Consider the following 18,084-nt stretch of genomic DNA (forward strand, 5'->3'; position numbering starts at 1 on the left):
AGGTGACTACGTAGAAACCGACAGGGTCGTTCAAGATAATGACTCCGCCGCAAGTGCCTTTATTCCATACTTTTCGAACCTTTGACATCAAATTTCTAGGGTCCTGAAATCTCATGGGATAAAGTGCGTACAATTCCCAGACTGGAAATGGCGATTCCTCATCTCCAAACTGAAAACACCAGTTCCCACCTTACTACAGAGTGGACTAATCTACCACACTTCTTTACGGTGACTGCACTACTGTTACGTCGGGGAAACTGGAGAAGACTCGGCAAACGTATTTCAGAACACAAAAGAGCCATTTGCTTAGCAGATATAGAACATTCGGCCATTGTTGACACTTCTGGTCAATCCGACATCACATTGACCCACGCCGCGATGTCATAGTTGTCGATCGGTCCTGCCATTACCAAAGCCGCGCCTGGTTGGAGTCACTGCACATCACGTGCTCTAATACTTCCGTCAACAGAAACAGAGGATGTCGTGTTCATCCTATTATTGAAGTAACCATTCTCATGACTGACAAATAGGGGCAACTTTCCATTACGACACAACCACGGACTTCAACTTCCAACAGTTAGTTGTTGCATCACTCAGTTCACTGTGCATGACTGCCATCGCACGTTCTTAACTTCTACGTTCCCAAAACTTTCAATCCAACAGTTAACTGATGACGGGCAACATAAATCCCGAAAGCTTTTTGTATTACTGATTACCGTATGTATCTAACATGTTCTGTTTTTACTTAATAAAACACGCCTGCGTGCTCTGGATTCATAATTTATTTATTTTTGTTACACAGAGCATTAAAACTATGATAAATGAATTAGCTTTCGGCTGGGTGGCAGCCTTCATCAGATTAAAATACTTTGAATGGCAGTTAGAATAGAGATGCACTGCCAGGATGGTGCGTGAGACACGTGGTTAATTGTTTGTTGATGTTTGTGGCTGTGACGTATGGTGGTGACGTGGCCAGCGTTTGTCCATGGACAGAATTACTGTTTCTGTGATGGGGTTAAGTTGACAACCACTGTTCCTGTTCATGCAATCATTTCAAAGTATTTACTGTTTATCGTTTGTATTTAACATTAAACCTAATTTAACTACAATGAATTTATTTTACTTTCCGTTCCGCTCTGTGCTACATAATAGAGAATATAGAATGCCGTAGATTTCATAATCGGCTAATCTGCATATAATCAGTTATCAATCAATCGATTATTTGACAACATACTCTACTGTAGAGTATGTGGTCAAATAAATAAACGCCGTTGATTGCTATTCAGCATCTCGATGGAGGATACCGTTAATCACAGTTTTCCTAGATTGCAGTTGTACTATGGATATAGCGGGCGGCTGACGCTTCATTAACTCAAAGAGTATAGGCCTCAACAAAAATCTCTGTGCAAGCATGAACAAGTTGAACATTTCCTTCAAATATTGATTACAACCTCACACATGTTTAGTCCTAATGGTTGGTACAATGGTTATGATTGCAGTGTAAATCAACGAAAATTTCGGACATGAAATTGTTCATACAAAACCAAACTATTATATTTAGGCCACCTGAATAATTAAATTCATCTTCCATGCTGTGTGTCTATGTCTGTTAATTGAGTGTGTTCTGTGGTCGATTTGTCTGTTTTGCTAGGTTGCAATGTTTTTCCCCCAGTTTCTGGGGGAACCTTGCAATCTACGTCTGAGACCGACTAACTCAGCCACGGAGTGAAAAAAGCCCATTAAAGTTCCTCACGTCATCGATGGGATTCGAACCCGGGCCTCTTCCACCCGGTGTGGGGAGGACGGTGACGATACCACTGTGCTACCCTGTTCATACAGCGAAAACAGATGGTTATGAGGGCACAAAGCTTAGCTTCCTGTCCGTGATTTATAGCTGCTTTTGTTAATAGTGAAGGAGCACATGTTCTTTAGGTGGACCGTGGTTCAAGCTAATGTGGCTGCTGAATACGATTAATGATTGTATTTATGAATTATTGGAAGCTCCTCTGACCTGGTGGTCGTGCCGGAGTATAAACAAGGCCACTTTATTTATTTTTTTATTTTATTTAATTATGAAACAAGAGAATGCCATCTCTCCTCCCAAACGTGGAAAGCTTTAAGCTCTGTGTTCCTTTTGCCACCTCTGAGAGCTGCATGCAATCATTTCAAAGTTTCCATGCAAAAACGGTTCAATTTGGCACGATATTTTAAGTAAGTATACTTACTTATTTTTTTTTAAATAAAAATTGTAATATTCTACAACTAGCATAGTTTATTTAAAATAGAGATATGTTGGTAATACTGTATATCTGATAGGTCGATCTCGTGACATTGTTTGTTTTCAAAAGTAGCTCATAGAGTGGGAAAGGCGGGCCCCTATTTCTAGGAATTGCGATATACCATACACGTACTAAATAAGTTTATAATAGCATACAATTATATCACATTCGCCTCAAAATGAAATGTGAATTTTATTTATTTATTAATTTTTTCACTACCATTCTACGATCTGCAAAAATTACAATAAAATCCGGAGGCCCCTAATGGCATGCTTAAACTAGAAACCCGGAGAGCTGGCAACTGGAATTGAAAAAGATATCAATCTCTTCATTTAATTTTATTTAAATATGAACACTACGTGCACCGATTTAAAAAGGTGAAAAATGTAGCTAGCGCACTGAGTGAGTTATTTCATGACTAAAATAGATATCACAACACGTAATACAAAATGGCAAAATGCGCACGTGAAAATACAGTACTAATAAAAATTACGTCATGACAATCGTTCTTGTAACATGTAGATTAACGTTAGGGTTCCTTGAAAATACTTTTTGTTTGATGCCAAAGGTTATTTCTGTTTCCTGTGATGAGAAACAGTGAACGTTAAAAAAAATGAGTGAGGCGTCTTTGTTTCGTTTCCTCTTTCATCCACCAAAGTCTCCACTTACTGCGAAAAGTATAAATAGACACAAGAGTGGTGCGTGGTTGCTTTTTTGTGTTCCTGTACACGTAGTGTTCGTAGGTAAGGAAATTTTACTTCCTTAAATTTCTTTACTCTTCCGGCATTCTTCACTGTCTGCATAGCACTTGGCTATAAAACGTTACAGACAATAGGGACCATAAAAGGAAATTCTGTAGTCAACACATACATGAAACTGTTTCAAAAACACATTGCGAAAGTACTTTTTAAGGTTGTTTACGACGTACAAGTTAGTGCAAATGGATCATATTATATAAAAGAATGGCCCTCTCCAGCCATTGGATACACAGTTCATTTTCATTAACTGGAACTTTTAACAAATAAAAACTTAGCATCGCTGCAATGGAATCAAAAGACATCGGAAAAAAGGCCTATTGTTTTAATTTACAAAAATTATTATTATTATTATTATTATTAGCCATATGGAGCAAGGAAGTCTGAGGCTTATGCTGCCAGCCAAAAAAAAATTGAGTATCCTGAGAGAGAGAGAGAGAGAGAGAGAGAGAGAGAGAGAGAGAGAGAGAGAGAGAGAGAGAGAAGTAGGAGGGAATCACCAAAAAAGAGAAGAATGATGATATCCAGCTCAGGACCTTGGGTGTGCCAAGCCCATACTCACAAAATGTGAGCCCCTGGGGTAGGTTAACTTGAAAAAAATAAAAATAATAAATAAGAAACCCTTTTATTGTCATCAGTTATGGTGCACAATAATAAAGATTTATAATTTTATCCTTCTCTGAATCATACTCGTATTGTGTTTATTTACATAGTATTTTAACATATATTATTTATTTAATATGTATTATACATTATATATTAAAATATTTTGACCTATATGAATGAGTAGTGTGTTTAGGATAATCAAACCAGGGCGCAAAATTGTAAATCCTTCCCCTGGTTCTGAAAAACTGCTTATTGGAGCTTTAATTTGATCGTAGACGCCTTATCTGTTATAGCTGGTATAAGGTTTCAATTACATTCATGAATACAAACTCCTGCATATGTAGGTAAGATGTCTGGCCTCCTTGTATCACTTTATTTTTATTAATATCAATATTAATATGAAATAAATATCTTTGAAACAGCAGAATACAAAGAAAGCAAAGAGATATATCATATTCTAAGAGGAACCACACACACATGAACTCTTTCAATATTTTAAATTATTTGTTAAAATTTAAATTGTGTGTTACAACAATACACAATCATTCAAGTTTTCTGAACGGCAGAAAAATAAATACATATTACATGAATTATTTACAACTTACAAGGATTAATGAAAGTAGTGTACTTGCTTTTTACTTGTAATAATATATTAGATATTTGCTCTTAAATTTGAGACACTGATTAAAAAAAAAAAATTCTTTCAAATGTTTGTCTGTTAATCTTGAACGATTTTTTGATTTTATGTTTTTCATCCTTAAAAATATCGGTGGTCCGGACAGGGTCCGCCAACCGGATTGGACCAGATTTTCTAAACCAGGATTTTCTAAACAGAGGCTAAAGCAGTGAAGAAAGCTTGTTCAGAGAATCATTACGCTTTAATCATCATGTAGCAGTAAAAACAATCTACATTATTCTGATTATGGGGGGGGGAGTAAGCCCCTTTAGTCCGTACCTAGGACTGCTACTGGGAGAAGATGCTTTGCTATCACTCATACAGAAAGGTTTTGATACAAACATTTGAATGAGTGCTATGAAAAGCTAATAATACATAAAAAATTAAATTGTGACAAGGACTTAAAAGAGTTATAAGTCAGATAAATGAAAGTTAATCAGAGTTATTTGTTGCGAATTCTGTCCAGTACATAGTTAACCGCAGGGGCTCACATCTGGTGAGTATGGGCTTGACACACCCAGGGTCCTGATCTGGATATCATCATTCTTCTCTTTCTTGGTGATTCCCTTCTAATTCTAACTCTTGTCCCCCCCCATCTCTCTCTCTCTCTCTCTCTCTCTCTCTCTCTCTCTCTCTCTCTCTCTCTCTCTCTCTCTCTCAGGGTAATTCAGTTTTTTTTTTTTTTTTGACTGGTGCAACATAAGCCTCAGGCTTCCTTGCACCATACGGCTAATAATAATAATAATAATAATAATAATACAAAATGGTGTGAATCACGTGTGGTCCAACGATTATGAGTAGGGCACAGTGTGCATCTGTCAACGGTGACAGTATGTACAGAGAGTGAGAATTACTCTTCGTCGACCGGGATCATTCCACATTTAGGCTTGGCCAGCGCTGATCTGCCGAAGTTTACCGGGATTCAGTAGAATTTTAATAAGAAATCGTCTCTTCAATGAACCCGTTTTGATCCAATGCTGGATTCAGACATTTTTGTTCAGAGGAGAAGTATTCAAAGTATTTTATTATTTTTTGGCGGACTCCAGGGTTCCCCTATCCGTCGTGTACGGAGGAGAAATAAAATAAATAAATAATATTTTTTATTTATTTATTTTTATTATTTTTATTTTATTTTTTTTTTTTCTCGCCAACTCTTTTTTTTTTTCCTTCTAAAATTTTTTAATCCATGGATCAAAAAGTAGCAGCTTACCACGAAAATATTAGGAGTAGCTAAGTTGTTTGTAGTTGGATCGAAGAGGACATGGGAATCCAAGAGCAATTTGCTTCTTAGCGACTAGATTCCATGTCAGCTCAATTGGGTTTGCTTTTTATCCCTAATATAGCTGCTTGGGAATATGTTTGGTGAAGCACTTCCCACATCCGTTAAACGTCTAAACGGACCATCGTAGGGCATTCAGTTGAAGAAATCAGTATCCTCTGTAGGAAGTAGTTGACTCGATGAGTTATTGCGTTGGAGAAATCGTTAGCTCAGTGGGTGGAACAGCAATGTTGTCAGACAGATTATTTATTGGTGGTCAGGTTGCAGTAGAGCACAAATTAACTAATATGCAGGATTACACTGACAAGAAAAGACTGCTCTCCGATTGAATAAAAGTGTTTTTTTTTAATTTGGAGTAAGTGTACGCAGATCATTAGCGAGATCTCAGGAGAGGCTGAGCCCCCCTCCACGAGATTTTCCTCGGTGTATTCCTGATCCAGTCTAAAAAATACTACTGTGATGCTAATGTAATGCAACATGTACACGTGGTCCAGCTAAAGTGTTAACTCTTGTTATTACTCGCGTCACACAAGGAGAAAAGAAAAGAATGAATGGAGGAAAATTAATCCTTCCCTACAGTAAGACCATCTATGTTTATACTTGCGCTACTTCTATTATGTATATCATGTCAGCAGTTGATTTCGGTGTATAGGAGGACCAGAGTTCCTCGGAGAAAAATCCCAACACTTCTATCAGAGATAAAACTGCTGGATTTTTTGCTTTTGTATGTAAAGCCTTTTGGTAGAAGTTCCAACCCTGATGGGAAGTACTCTACTCCAGTCTGGCGAAAGAAGTCGCCAGACTGGAGTGGAACAGACTTCCATCTGTTATTGTGGAAGTTGACAGCTTAAATAAATTTAAGGCTGAACTAGACAAATATTTGGAGTGACCGAATGGGTAAAATGAGAAGGGCTTTTTTTTTTTTTTTGGCTGATGCTGTATAAATTTGCTTTCTTGCATCATATGCTAATGCTAATGCTAAAGTCAAAGTCGGACCATCGTAGGGCATTCCGTCACATCCACTAATGTAGACGATGCACTACTAAAAATAGAGCTGTCGATGACATAAAGTGCATTGTATCTGAGCAGACTGATCTAGAAACAGGAAGATATTACTATCTTTGAAATTCTAATCTTTCTGCCTCTATAGTTTTTATTTTTATTAATTTGGGTTACTAAACGGACCCAAAATTAACAAACCACAGGTAATCTGATAAAAAAAAAAACACATGAAAAGTGTTGAAATAGGGCATGAAGAGAAATGTGCAAAACCAACATCAAAATTTAACGGAAGGTGTTGATCGAAAATAGCGTTAGTATATTGGAATTATTTGCAGTGTTCGAAAGGACGTCATTGATAATGAATCATTTATTTTCTGTTTCGGAAATGCATGGCAGTTTTTTTTTTTTTTTTTTTAAATTTTGATATTCTACATATAAGTCCCTTTATTATTTTAGATGTCTACTTAAAAGATGGTGTAAAAAAGCAAAATCCTACCTGTCTCAGAAAGGTTAGAGGTTGCTGGCCCATAGCCTGGCAGTCGGCATTGTTGGCCATAATGACCTCTGTAAAATTCCTCTTGAACCCCTGGAATATTAAAATAAAAATATGTTAGGTTTCATTCAAAATTAAAAACAGTGCCTGTTAATAAAATATCAAATGAAATAAAATGATAGTAAATGATTAAAAATGATTAATATAAAATAAAATCAAATATGGGAATATATAGCGTCATCCACTCAGATTGTTGTGGCTCGAATATACAGAATCAACGGTATATCCAAGCTTATTATTGCTACATAATCGGTGAATAGTGTTATTATTACGCTATCACAATACACTGGTGTACAAAATTAAACGACAAGTCAAGTTTTCGCCTGTAGCTTCTCATAGGAGTGGCATGGATATGGGAAAAGCATACCAAAGGAACCTTGTGAGGTACAGAAATGATGAAGGAAACAATACCGACACAACAACTCAAACAAAACGGTACAGAGGGACTTTATTCAAAAATGGCAACATAGCACTGGCTGCAATGATACAGATGCATCGCTGCCAAAGATGGTACAAAGGGAAGAGGTGGTCCTCAGTAGGAGATATGGCCACTCCTAATGTCGATGCAGGCTTTGCATACTTAGACCGCTGTCCAGTCCATACTTAGAACAATGTTGTTAATAAGTTCTTGTGGTAACATCGTCCATTCTCTCTGTCAACGCCATTTTCAGCTGATGAACATTTTCTGGTGGGTGTGGACGTGCCGCTAGGCATCTCCCCAGAGCGTCCCACATGTGCTCGATGGGATTTAGATCGGTGGAACGGGCAGGCCAATCCATACGAACAATGTCTTCACTTTCCAAAAGCATATCAACAACTGCAGTGCGATGGGATGTGGCGTTATCATCCATAAACACGAACTCGGGGGCCAACGGCACTTCGGAACAGACGCACACGGGGAAGGATTACCTCAGTATAGTAGAGTGCACCGGTTACAGTACCGCCTTCCAGTATCTGGAGTTGTGTACATCCATCCAAGATGGACGTACACAACTCCAGAGACGAGAACACCTCGCCCGGCCTATCGATCCCTTTCAGTGATGTTTGCGGGGTGATACCATGTGCCAACCTCATGCCTGACGTCAAGAGTTGCTGCTGAGTCTGAATCTACTCTCATCAGTAAAGAGTAAAGATTCTGTGGTTGTAACCTTTAGAAAGTGTTCGTCCTTAAGTTTTGCACATCATTGTATAATTTGCTCTCGTGGGTAGCACAGTTATTGTGTCGCCGTCCTCAGGGCCATTTTAAGAACTCTCGGGCACCCCGGCGAATTTCCAAATGTGGCCCCCCCTATTCAGTTTAAATTTTGTTTTAATTTTTTTCTGGGTCTCTCTTATTCGCATTCCTAACTCTAAAGTGAGGCTTCCAGTAGGCAGAGGCCCCTGGCGTCCGCCGGGTGCGCCCATGCGTTAAAACGGCCCAGGCCGTCTTCCCCACATCGGGTATAAAAGACCTGAGTTCGAATCTCGTCGATAACGGGAGAAATTTTTATGGGCCTTTTTCACAACGTGGCAGAGTTAATCGGTCTCAGGCGAGAGTAGCATGTTTTTTTTCCCGGAAACTCGGGTTTTTCGTCCAGCAAACAGAAAATCGACCTGAGAATATACGCAATTTACAAACAATATACACGTAGCAACGTGGCCTTAGTTACCGATGCTCCTAAAACCCAATAACAACAAAAGCAATAGAACTTCTGTGAGATTATAATAGATCGCAGCTGTTAGCGTGAAATGTGTGAGATACTGCCTACTGCGCATGCTCCGTATTACTACACTGAAGAAACAATTCGGTAGTAAATTGCAGAAATTTCTGACAGCAAAGCTTTTGATAGACTAACGTGGAACAGTTAATAATCAAACATTTAAGTTAATGATGTATTAGAAACTGAAACTGAATAAATAATAATTTAACAGAAGCTGAATTGTTTTAAATTTTTTAATTTGTGGGATCTGCTGCTTTTAAAACCTCGCTGAAATGCAAAGTTTCCGTAGGAATGAACCTGTAGATACCTTTATACCTTTCCCTCCAGAAATGGATTCCAGGAATTTCGATTTAATAATTAGCAATTTTTTTTGTTTACTTGATATGGCTCGTTTTCAGTGCAGAGGAACCACCTAGGGATATGCTGTCAGTGAGCCATTCTCGTCACCTTCCGGGTTGCAGATGGCCAGAATCCAAGACGTCATTGGCACTCAACCGGAAAGGAGACGCGATGTGGAAGTACCGTATATTTGAGGTTTTCTCAGATTTGCTAATCAGAGCACTAAAAGCTTCTTTTACTCGCATCCTACCTTTTGATTAATGATCGCTACTCATAATAGCAATGGTGTCGCATTAACCCAATTGCAGTACGACTCCGTTGGCTTCGCACCTGTTCGGATGGAACAAAGAGTAAAGTACTTTTTTTTTTCTTTTTTGTGTAGAGATATTTTAAGCAAAGGAGAAGATCGAATGCATAATTCGTATAAAGCATAATTATTCAATAGTTATGTTAACGAAACTGGAATCACTTTAATTTAAAATGATTATGTCCATAATCATAACCGAAATGCAGCTTTGCTTAAATAAACCCTAGAAGGTTAAATAAGACTGACAAAGTCAGGTTTATGTATGCAACTTTTTGTTGTCAACTGCACTACAAAACTTATAAACATAAAAATAATCACGGTTTTACTTGAATTGTTTTGTACAAACTAAAACAGTAGAGAGAATATATTCACATTACTATAACGGTCTGGAATTTTGAGTACGTTCTGCTACAACTGAATAACATTAGAACATTTACTGATGATATCTATTTATTTACAAACTTCTCACCCACAGGGCACGCAACCCTAGATAATGGTGAGAAAGCTGGACAATGCGAGAATCAATACAAAGCAGTCACTAGTATAAAAATATATACAAAATTTGGATTAACAAAACAGAGTCAAGGGCAATTTCTTATACATAGATGGTTTAAGTGTAAAATCAATGTTCTCATTATTCAATACCTGAAGGAAACGGGAACAGAGGACCACCAAGAGACAGGCAATGAGAAATTAATTTTATAAAGAGAATTTAGGAATAGCGAATCAATTTGATTTCCTTTGTCCAAATTAGTTTGTAGGAAATGGGAGAACAAAGCCAGATTAGAAACAATTGATTTCAAGGCAAGAAAAGCATGTTGATGATTACTGATAAATGGGTGAAGGCAAGAACTAAAATTTTTATAAAGTAAGAATTCAAAAGATTTTCGCAATTGTATTCAGTATAGTAATAGATCGATAGTTGCTAGGCTAGCTCTTACCCTGTTTTTTATATATCGGGATAATATAGCCCCTTTGAACGCTAAAGGATAACAACCATGGAGAAGACAAATTTGTAAGGATCGGAGCTAGGGACGAACTACTTTTCTTGAAGATAAGATCAGGAAGGGTATCAGGGCCAGGAGCAGTGAAATTCTTAAGCCGAAAAATAGCTGACTGGATGTCATCAATAGTGAGAACTAATATACCGAAATAGTCATTGGTAGAAGATTCCAAAAGGATAAAAGGGAATAGAACGTAGCTGTTCCGGAGAACAAAGTTTCGAAAATGAATAGCAAAGAGATTTGCAATGCCAAGAGGACAGTTGATTGAGATATTAGAATCATTGGTTAACATAGGAATTCTGGGAGAGCTCTTGAGGTACCACCATAATGGTCTGGAATTTAAATTTGGGGTAAGTAAGTTCTGCTTCGACTGAGTGAAGATAATAAGACTATTGAAATTTCGTAACTTTCTTAACATGACATCTAAGGGAAAGAAGAAAAAGTAGCTAAGGTTATTTTGAGTTTTAGATGCCTTTTGTGGAGGTAATTTTTGCAATGAATTGGATACACAAGACTGTTTGACATCCAGTGAGGGAAGTCACTACGATAGCGGTAAAGAATTTGTGGAAACGAACTCAGAAATTGCAGAATGGAGGATTAAGTACTGATAGTTAATGCAGTGATCAATCAATTCAAAGTTTTGGATGGGGGATCCAATCAACATTAAACCATTAAACTATCCAATCAACATTAAACCCAGAAAACGATTTAGCGAAGTCCAATCAGTTCAGTTCAATTCCCAAAGCTTAAAAAGTATCTATCAGAGGACGGTTCAGAAATAGAAGTAAGATAGAAGGGATCAAGGTAGGATGAGTTCTGGGTTGTAAAGGTACAGATTTGAGTTAGGGCGTTACTAAGCCAAATGAGGTAGAATTACTTAGCCAGTGAGTTTGGTGAGCGATTTGGGTGAAAGGAAAACATATAATATATTATTATAATATAACATATTAACATATTAACATAACAGACCACCACATCATAACTTTCAAGGCTCATTTACATAGTTTTAAGGCTGATTTACATATATTAGTTGCTTGGTCGAGTTAACTCGGGAGAGTTCCTTTCATTCATTTACATTTTACATAAAAGAACACACGCTTACCCATTCATCACTCGCACCTTCTACACTGCTCGACAAAATTAACAGAACGGGTAGAAAACGTGGTGTAACTCGTGCAGCTTGCGATAAAACGGGACAAATATTTGGTATGGTGGTGTACCATAGAATAACGAGGAATGAGGCGACAACAGCGAGAAACTTCTGACAGGTATAAAGGACATTAATAGGACTTGTATAAGAATTACTAAAAAGATCACGTTATAGAAGTCGACATGAGATGCTTGAAAATATGGTCACATGAGATCAGTACGGCGTATGATCCCTGTCCCTCCAACAACTAAACCGGTCGTTATGACTAGCGGTGAACCATGATCGATATAAGGGTGTATATTAGATTTTATGACAACAAATCCCATTTTTCAACCAGCGCAGGCCTTAGCTCACCAAGTGACCGAGGAGTTGGCTGTGGGCATGCATTGCGACGCCCAAGGGCGTCCGTCCCACACATGTTCGATCGGATTTAAGTCTGCTGATCGTACTGGCCACAGCAGTCGTTGGATATCTTCAATTTCAAGGTGTTCCTCCACCACTTGAGCTCTTTGTTCGAAGATCTGTTCTCGGTGCGCTCGTTGATCATTATTTCTCCCGCACGAGAACACCGCCTCCACTATAAGTTTATTTTTCTCTGATGTTGGAGGGACAGTATTGCACTCCTCGTAATCTATACTTCTATCTCTCGCCCCCCTCCTTTAGTCTTTTACCCATACTCTACCTTTTTTTTTTTTTTTTTTGAGGCCCTTGTCACTGAAATCTTTGGAAACTAGGTGGCAGGGTCTGCTAGAGTACTTATTGCAATCCCTCTATGCCTGACCTACCTTCCTCCTCCTCCTCTTCCTCCTCCTCGGGGCAAAGTGTGGGCAACGGGGGATCCCACTAGGGGCCCAACGGCTAAACGGTCAGAGGAACAACTCAACAAGACACTACACAACACTAACACGCACACTTACACTTTTTGAAATCTTCTGGCCTTCACAGAGTTCTGCGTTATACAAACAGAGTACACAACGCTGAGATGGGGGGAAAACTCCGGGGCCGTTAGACATTGAACACTTTACACTTTATTCCTCGTTGTCTCCAGATGAAATAACGTATAGAATCCGTTTGTAGGCTAAAACGGGACTCATTAGAGAACAGAACTCCACCACGAGTTACATTACGTTTTCTACGTGTTCTGTTAATTTTGTCGAGCAGTGTATTTAATAACTACGCTCATGGATGTGTAAGACATCCCTTTTCGTTTTAATTTAAAAAAATATATACTTTTTAGCTATTTTTACTAAATTTAAAACGGTGATTTGATGATTTGCTAAACGAAAATAAACGCGAAAAATCAATAATAAACATTTTATCGTATTTTTTAGAATTTAAGGAAAATTGTAAAAAAATAGAATTCACTTCTCCCCAGGTAGAAACACAGACTCTCACGTAGCGTCTGGCTGACCCCCACGTGAACGTCTATTTTTGTTAGCTGTTCGCGTTTAGCCGGCGTAACCAAAGATCTACGGCAAGATTAGACATCTGATGCTGGCGTCTCTCAGATGCCATTTGGAAATAGGAATTGCCTAGAAAAAAGACGCCTTTTCTCTCCTGGAGTTCCTTAAACTCAAAAAAAAAAAAAAAAAAGTATTATCGAAATTAAAACAGAACCGTATAACGAGTTATAGAATATTGGCTGGGAAAGGTACATAGGAGGATTTCATTTCATTTACAAATAAAAAAAAAAAGAAAAGAAGAACTGTTTTAAATAGCGCCGTCGAAAGGTTACACATTCTAGTGAGTCAGAGTAACCGAGCCCAGATCTCTAGTCTTACCCACCGAAGAAACCGCAGTCATGGGTAGGTGCGCTAAAAGCGACATACCCAGGCCCACATGTAGAAGGTGTGGAGTCCAAAAGAAAAAGGGGCCCAAAACCAACCATGCACTTGGGTCTACGATTGCATGGTCTTGGTCTGCTTGGCTAGTGGCACACACTTTAAATAAAGTGGTATACTTCTCCACTGGAGAAGTGTTTTTTATTTAGAGTAGTGCAATGCGAAGGCAACCAGTGACGAAGTGCATCCACAATATGAGATAAATGAATTAATTAAAAAAAAAAAAAAAAAAACAGAAAGAGGCTATTCCCAGCATGTACAGGGTGGCCATAATTAAAGTATCCCTATTCGGAGCTCTCTGTAGCTCTAAGTAATAAGCGGAATGCCACCAAAATTAGTAACTAAACTATTCGAGGCATGAGTAGTAAGATCCCATGAAAAAAAAATAAAAAATAGTTCCAAAATCTGCCGATAGGGGATAATATGGCGCTGTACAAGAGGAAAGACATGATAAAGTACAGCACCAACAAATAAATAACTTAGACAAATCTTAATGAAATCACAAATTTTTATTTGTGCTCTTTGCAAAAAAACAGAAATAAACTGAATTGCACTAAAGTTTTAAATCCAAACTAAAAAATAAGACACCTAAGAGAGCAGAAAATTTGCATAAATCTGAGTTAATTTAATTTTCACAGCAGCGACTAATCCACTATTATCCATACAAGGTCAGTCGCCAGCAGCAGCTGCAAAGAGATGATTCTGAAAAACGAATGGCATTTACTCTAACGTTTTTGGCCGGAATGGAAATGGACGGTGCCTAGCCATGGAACATTCTTTGCTGTGCGAATCCTCATGTATGGCTGCTGAACTTAGATAGCCTGAAAAAAAAAAAAAAAAAAAAAAAAGACTATATTCAGAGTCCGTACTAAAGTGCAACCTGCGATGACCAAATCATGCTAAAAAAAAAAAAAAAAACCCTAGTCCAGAAACACTTGTCAAAAAAAACAACTTTAAAGTTGTGTGGCGTTCACATCCACGATGCTAAGATGTACTCCGTGTGCAATGATGAGTGAAAGCGGGCAAATGGAAGGTGAATGCTAAGTGTTGTCAACAGTACTATTATTATATCTACACTTCAATAGCAGTATATGTATGTTATAAAAAAATCCTAAAGTGTCTGGTGTGCATGTAGGTATGATAGGAGTATGACTGATTGAAGTGCATGCACTGCGAATAACAGGAACCTCTTCCCGATCATGACTGCAGTCGGGGGGACAGCCAATTTGAAAGCCCCCACACTGCTCTTGCTGAAACCATGCTGATTCGTCTTCTTAGGTGGCATGGCGTGTAAAACTCTGATACTGGTTTTAGCTGATCTGACCGTGGGACTGTCAGAGTTTTCTGACCCAACTAGCCAGTATGGCGACCAGACTCCCACACCCGCTGCACTTGGAAATCATCAGATGCGCCCTGACATATAATATGGCAAAAGAAATACCATGCACTATCCTGAACTTCACGTTGGATCTCGCCAACAACAGGAAACTTGAAAAAACCAGACTTCTCGACCACCTCCGACAGGAATGGCAGGATCGGTGGACAGAATCCACTAAAGGTGAAATCACCAAGAAGTTCCTCCCTAGCGTTAACAGAGTCTTTCCAAAACCCCCGAGTTGGTTTCAACCAGGACTCCACGTCACCTTTCTGCTCACGGGGCACGGGCCATTTAATGCAAAACTATCTAGCTTCCGAATCACTGAGGATCCCCGTTGCCTCTGTGGCCACGAGGAGACATGGCAACATCTCATGTATGACTGCGACTAGTATGAGGACCTGCGATGCAGGCTCACCACTGCTATCACCTACTTCCCGCAGAACATGGAACAGCATCTTCTCGACTCGGAACAAGAATACAAAGCCCTTACCATTTTTGCACAGAAACTCTTTGCTAGAAGGCGAGCACTTATAGCAAACCACCATGCACAGCACCCAGAAGCTGATGATGAATCCCAAAACCAGGACTAGAGAAAACCGGAATACACAAGAAAACTGTACCAAATAACCCACGAACATGACCATCATTTAGCCTTGTTCACGAGAGAACTGACAACCAGGAAGACCTACGTCTGAACCAGAGACAACCTGACACAGGACTTGATTCATGTATGACCCTGCGACTGGGATCTGACTCCCACATTGAAAAAGAACACCAAAGAAGATCCGGTTCAGATCGCTTGGACCCGCACGTGCTCACAACTGTCAATGCCTGATGGCGATCAGTACCGGGCTCCCTTGCCTGGTACCTTTACTCCCTTTCCCCTGGTGGGGAGGAGGAGACAGTCTTGTCTCCTCCCACCTCTGCCAACCCTGATTCTTCTCCTGGTGGGGCTTGGGCCTGCCTCACTGAAAATCCTGGGGTCGTCTTCTCTATCGTCCCCATACTTCTGTCTTTTCCCCCCAGCCTTCAGTCTCCCCCCCCTACTCTGCCTAATACGCCAGCGTATAACCCCACACAAACTGCAAAAACTTAACTTCGTCCAAATTAAATCGCATACACCTCAATTGGCTTTTCTAATTCCAGCGCTCACCCCTACCGAGTTTTTTTTTTTTTTTGGCCCTAGCCACTGAAATCTTAGGAAACTAGGTGGCAGGGCCTGCCAGAGTAAAATTTCATTCTGTGTACCTGGTCTGCCTCCACGAGGCCAAGTGTGGACAACGTTGGGCCTCAGTAGGGGTCCAGCGGCTAAACGGCCAGATGAACAACGATACACAACATTACACATATACAAAATCCACACACTTTTAAATCTCTGGCCTTCCCAGTGAACTGGTACACCTACAATGAAAGCAACGCGGAGATGGGAGAAATCCCTGGTGCCGTTAGACATCAATACACTTTACACTTTACACTTTACACTCACTTTACTCCCACATAGGGAGCCCTGGTCCTATGATTTTAAGTCCTCCAGTTCATTCCCAGGGCGTTGCCCGTCTTCCTTTCCCCTCCCCGTAACCAGGAACATCTTTTACTGGACACGGAAGAAGAATACACAACGTTCAGTAAGTTCGGGCAGGATTTTTTCGCAAGGAGGAGGATATTGATCGCGCTACATAACAAAGCAGACCATATACCCGCACCAAACGAACAGAAAAGAGCAGCAAGGTATCTAAGTAAAGGAATGGTGCCCCTATCAACAAATCCTTACTGACTGAACTCCCGGACATGACTTACCTAAACTTGACGCTATGAATTACCCGAACTTGACGCTACTAAATAGAGAATGCAATGAACAAAGAGGAGGATGTCTATGGAGACCGGACACTGATGATGGATACATCCCAAATCAGCCTCATGTCTGATGGACCGAAACTGAATACCCACAATGTGCCGAGTAGTAGCAGTACAAGATTCCCCACCAAAACCGAAACTAGCAAATGGAAGAACTGGAAATACAACTGGAGGATGACAAATACCAAAACATGGAATGATCTTCTAGTTTCCCCCCCCCTGGGTATTGGGAACCGCACCCTGAATCTGACCCTCCAGTATTTAGCGATTAAATGGGTACCCTAACCTGGTTACTTTAAATCCTCATCCCCCTGGATCCAGGAGAGGAGAGGAGACGAAACCCGTCTCCACCCCTTCCCTGCCTCCCCCTCTTCTCCTGGTGGGACCTGTCCCCACTGATCTTAACGGAGTTGTCTTCCTTATCGTCCCCTTATCTCTATCTGTTCCCCCACCTTCAGTCTCTCTCCCAATCAAACTTAACTTACCAAGTATGCCCATAAAGTAACTTAATTGAACTAGTGCAAAATTTAACCCCTTTCACTGAAACCTATACCCCAATTCGGCTGTAAATTCACCACAATGCTCCCACCCCCTTATATATTTATATATATTGGCCCGTGCCACTGAAATCGGAAACTAGGTGGCAGGGCCTACCAGAGTACTTAAAAAATCTACTGGGTGCCTGACCTGCCTCCTCATGGCAAAGTGTGGGCAAGGGTGGGTCCTACGAGGGGCCCCCCAACAGCTAAATGGTCAGAAGAACATACACGACATTCCACTCCCCACGCACTTAAATCTCTGGCCTCCACAGAGTACTGTGATACAAAAACAGAGTACACAACGCGGAGATGGAGGAAACCCTTGGTGCAGTCAGACAGTTAACACATTTTACGCTTTACTTCCTTATCCAAACTTTCGCCCTTAATTAAACTTTAAATACTTTTCAATGTTCTAAACAGACCCGCAGTGGAGGATGGGTTTTTCTCTGCTGGACTGGCGTAAGCCTTCCTTTCACCAGTCTTCGTCTTCACCTATTATCCAAAACTTTAACCTCTTTGTTCCTTTTTAATGAAAGCCTCTATTTATTTATTTTGGCCCACCCTGGTAAACTAATTCGATTGCAGGGAGGGCCAAATTACGAAATCCGCAACCTTTTGTCAAACATTAGTTCAGTCCCTGAACTTTTTGAACACACCTCGTATATTTAATATGAATCATTTGTAATTTAACATTTTTAATTTTAATATTTAAGTTTTTTCATTCGTGAAATAGCTCGCGGGCCGCACTCTGAAAGTATGGCGAGCAGGTCTATGGGTTGTTCACCACTTATTATTATTATTATTATTATTATTATTATTATT

At 39.7% G+C, this 18,084-nt stretch overlaps 1 protein-coding gene across 3 annotated transcripts in view; it reads right to left on the reverse strand.

The window, feature by feature from the left end:
• The window catches only part of LOC150078639 (alanine aminotransferase 2-like), a 105,303-nt gene that overhangs the window by 74,813 nt on the left and 12,406 nt on the right, over positions 1–18,084 (reverse strand). For all 3 annotated transcript variants that reach the window (XM_090383674.1, XM_090383673.1, XM_090383672.1), the window contains exon 2: positions 7,094–7,183. In XM_090383674.1, coding sequence (XP_090239800.1) covers positions 7,094–7,183 — 90 coding nt within the window. The remainder of the gene's footprint in view (positions 1–7,093; positions 7,184–18,084) is intronic.

This window comes from Mastigoproctus giganteus, chromosome 10 (assembly GCF_048544385.1).
Source record: "Mastigoproctus giganteus isolate SK-2022 chromosome 10, ASM4854438v1, whole genome shotgun sequence".
Lineage (NCBI taxonomy): Eukaryota > Metazoa > Arthropoda > Arachnida > Uropygi > Thelyphonidae > Mastigoproctus > Mastigoproctus giganteus.